Raw genomic sequence first — 3,662 nt, 5'->3', positions numbered from 1 at the left:
GAACTATTTAAAGAACCAATATCAACACAATGTCAAACCGTACCAAATCCGACCAATAGGTACCAATAGTAAGAAAGCGTTTGAGCCGCAACAAATATGACAAAAGAAACACCAAACCCCAATGAGAGACATGAGGATTTACATGAAAAACCTTGCGGGGAAAAACCACTAGCGCAGTGAGCAATCTCTCACTATAGAGATGAAGCATATATAAGATGGAAGCCAACAAGCAGGAAGGCTCAAAATCCTCAACTTTAGCACTCGGATTTGGGTGGATTGTAGATCAAGTGGCCTCATTTCTCTCCCTACTCTAGAACTCTCTCAATACCACATACAGTTAACACTCGTCACTATTCTCGGGTTGGGGAGGAGTAATATATAGATTAATTTCATAGAGAGCCCCTTCAACTCGCTGACAATCTCACACATCTAAGTTTCAGGCTAACTTTCATGTGCAGTAACCTAGTCACTATGTTTCTAGATTTGTGTGATAAGAGCTTCATATATCACAATTCTCTACCTCAGACGATAATCGAACCATCCATCAAAGGCATCAACTTGATGCCAAAAGTACAATATCCAAGTGATTCATCTCCAAGTGAAAATATCAAGTAACAAAAACCCACCACCACTAGTGTTCCACAACATGCATGTCTGTTGATTCATCTTTTTATTTCAATCTCTAGGTACAAGGTCTCCTTTCTCACGTGTAGCCTAATGAAGAAGTTGCACGCATCAATATGTGTGGTTCTTTCATAAGAAAAATCATCTGAATCCCACTTTGACTATCACAAAACACAACACAATCTACTTACTGAATGCCCAAATGATCAAGAAAACCATGCATCAAAATTTCTTCATTCATCGTCTCTATTAATGACACAAATTGAGCTTCTCTAGATGAGAAGCACATATAGTCTGCAACGTTGCCCTCCAACTAATACAAGACCCACAAAGTTGAAACGTGTAGCTAGTGCGGGAATGCCTCTCATCAAGATCTCCAGCATGACCAGAATTTGAATAAGCAAGAACACCATCATTCTCGTTGATGTCCCATCCCACCCACCCCGTGCACGCCTGGTATGAGTCCTACGACGACGAAGAGGATGCCATCGCCCCCCTTGCCTCGTCCTCCCTGTCCTCGTCCATGTCGCCGTCCCAGTACCTGTCCAAAGCCCGGGAACCCAATCAGCTTGTGCTTTAGCTCTCTGCCCGCAAAGCGGAGGACCGCCACGTCCAAGAGGAGGGGTGCTACCGGCGCTTCGCTCTGCTTCCCCCCCCCGAGATGGGATGGACGAGCAACAACAGCAGCTCTAGCTTGTCACACCTCGCTTCCTTGAGGAGGTCGAGTGCCAGGCCGGAGATCTTGTGTCGTTGGGCCGTTGGCGAGCCGTTCGACTCCTACGGCGGGGTCAACGATGCACTCCTTCGACCAGTACAAGGACTAGACAGCCATAGAACACCATTAGTAGCTAATTATCTCGAGTAGCTACATTCTGTCTTTATTAGCCATGCAAATGTCGTTACTTGACTTGTTTAGTCGCAAATTATATATCAATGCTGCGAATTTCGCCGCGTATTTTTAGAACTTGGTGTTTCAAAGTACTTTTAGTGTTTGATTTACTTTTATTTGTTTTAGTGGTCAAAACTGACACCATACATTTCAAGTAAATGTAAAAGAATAGCAAAATAAAGATTATGAAGTTTGAAGTTTGACGACAGTGTGTTTGCGCACAGTCCCAACAACCTCTACAAAATTATAAAGTGCGTCCAGCATGTTTGTGCCAGTTTTGTAGGCAATAGGCCTACCTGCAAACCGGGTTGCTAAATCTCAGTCCATTGGGACTTAATGAAGTTGTAGATGCTAAATTTGTGAGATCTTATATGAAGATCCGTGTAAAATTTTCTTTTGAATTTTCTTTCTTTCTTTTATATGTTGTGTCACTTTTTTTGCGGATATATGTTGTGTCATTTGACCGAGACTTGCTTAAGTCCTCGCGGCTCGGGGCATCGGAGACATACAGCACACAGAGTGCAGTAATTTAGCAGGTAATGGTCTGGTGTTCATCATCACTGATTCAGCAGCACAGTGTTCGTTCCTCCTCTCGGTAAATCAGCCTCTGGCGGCTCGGAATAATAGTGGCACGGTACAGCGAACACGCAACAAAAAACATCAGTAAGAAATCATCTAGTAGAAAAAACTGTGAACGGTAAATAAACACGTACGTGCACGTTATCTAGTTACAGGAGAGGCACCCGATCGATGGAGCACATCAGCAAATACCCATGCGCGCGCGCAGTGCGGCACGATCGACCGCGCCCGGCGCGTACTTTCCGATCACTTCGACGCCCTCTTCTTCCACAGGTCGGCGAGCAGCCGCACGGCGCCGCCGGCCGGCTTCTTCTTCACACCGGAGCCCCCGTCTCCCGCGTCCCACTGCCTGTCCTCGTCCGTCTCCTCCGCGCCAACGTGGTGACCCGCGCCGCCGAGCACCGCCGCGGCCTCCTCGGCCGCCTTGCGCCACTGCTCGCTCTGGACGCGGATGCGGCGCGCCTCGGCCTCCAGTGCCCCCCGCGCGCGCTCCGACTCCCTCATCCGCTCGGCCAGCCGGGCCTCACGCGCCGCGCTGTCCATCAGCGCGCGCTCGGCTTCCCTCGCCTTCGCGGCCGTCGTCTTCCTGTCGGCCTCGGCGGCGCCGGAGGCCGTCTTCGTGAGCTCGGCGTTCTCGGCTCTGAGAGCGGCGAACTCGGCGTCCTTTGCGACCAGCTCTGCCGTCAGCGTGCCGATGTTCGCGTCCTTCGCCGTCAGCTCAGCTTTCAGCTCGTCGACCTCCATGTCCTTCAGCATCAGCTTCGCCCTCACCTCGTACACCTCCCTGTCTTTCGCCACAAGCTTGCTCCACAGCTGGTCCGCCTCCGGGTTCCCCTCGTTTCCAGCACCGTCGACTCCAACGACGGCAATGCTGTTGCTCACCTCATCGCCATTATCAGTCGTCTTCTCGGCCACCTCCTCAACCCGGGACTCATTGTCCTCGCGGTCGACCATGCATCTTCTCTCCTCGCCGTCACCATTTGCAACGTCGTCTGCGACAACTTCTGCCTCCTGCTCCCGCTGCTTCTGTTCTGGCGGCCGCACATTGGTATCCTGTTCGACCGGCGCCGGAGCGGCGGCTTCCCTCTTCTTCGCGTTCTCGGCGAACCGCTTCTTGGCATCGGCGAAGGCGCCGCGCGCGTCCTTCCTGGCCTTCTCGGCGGCCGCGAGCTGCTCCCGCATCGCCGCAAGCTGGTCGTGCGCCTTCCCCAGCTTGGCCTCCAGCTCCGCCGCCCGCGGCCCTGCACCACCGCCACCACCAGCGGCTGCACCTGCGGGTTTCTTCTGCAAACCCACCACCATGCAAAGTTACATCAAGTCAGATGTCACGTACAGGGTGTAAATGCAGTGATCAGTTGGCGCGCGAGGGAACGTGCTTGCCTCGTGCAATGGGCTGCGGGGCGCCGCCCCTCGGCCGACGCCGACACCACGGTGACGCACGCCGCCACTGGCCTCCGAGCCCACAGCCACCGTCGCCGTCCTCGGGCGCGTGGGCAGGCGAGCGGCTGGCCGGTGCGGCAGCTCAGACATGGCCCTGAAGTGAAGTTCGATCAGGGCACAAACTTGAAGC

At 52.7% G+C, this 3,662-nt stretch overlaps 1 protein-coding gene across 1 annotated transcript; it reads right to left on the bottom strand.

Moving 5' to 3' along the window:
• Positions 1 to 2,077: 2,077 nt before the first annotated feature.
• On the bottom strand, positions 2,078 to 3,394 carry LOC125533033 (interactor of constitutive active ROPs 1-like). Its single transcript, XM_048696838.1, has one exon. The coding sequence runs from the start codon at positions 3,392 to 3,394 to the stop codon at positions 2,339 to 2,341; it is 1,056 nt and encodes a 351-aa protein (XP_048552795.1). The 3' UTR covers positions 2,078 to 2,338.
• Between the last annotated feature and the right edge of the window lie 268 nt (positions 3,395 to 3,662).

Source organism: Triticum urartu, chromosome 1 (assembly GCF_003073215.2).
Source record: "Triticum urartu cultivar G1812 chromosome 1, Tu2.1, whole genome shotgun sequence".
In the NCBI taxonomy this organism is placed as follows: Eukaryota; Viridiplantae; Streptophyta; class Magnoliopsida; order Poales; family Poaceae; genus Triticum; species Triticum urartu.
The sequence above is the reverse complement of the archived record's forward strand: the minus strand, read 5'-3'. Positions and strand labels throughout refer to the sequence as shown.

Excerpts from the sequence above, each read along its gene's own strand:
- LOC125533033 (XM_048696838.1), bottom strand. The coding sequence starts at position 3,394 with ATGGTGGTGGGTTTGCAGAAGAAACCCGCAGGTGCAGCCGCTGGTGGT.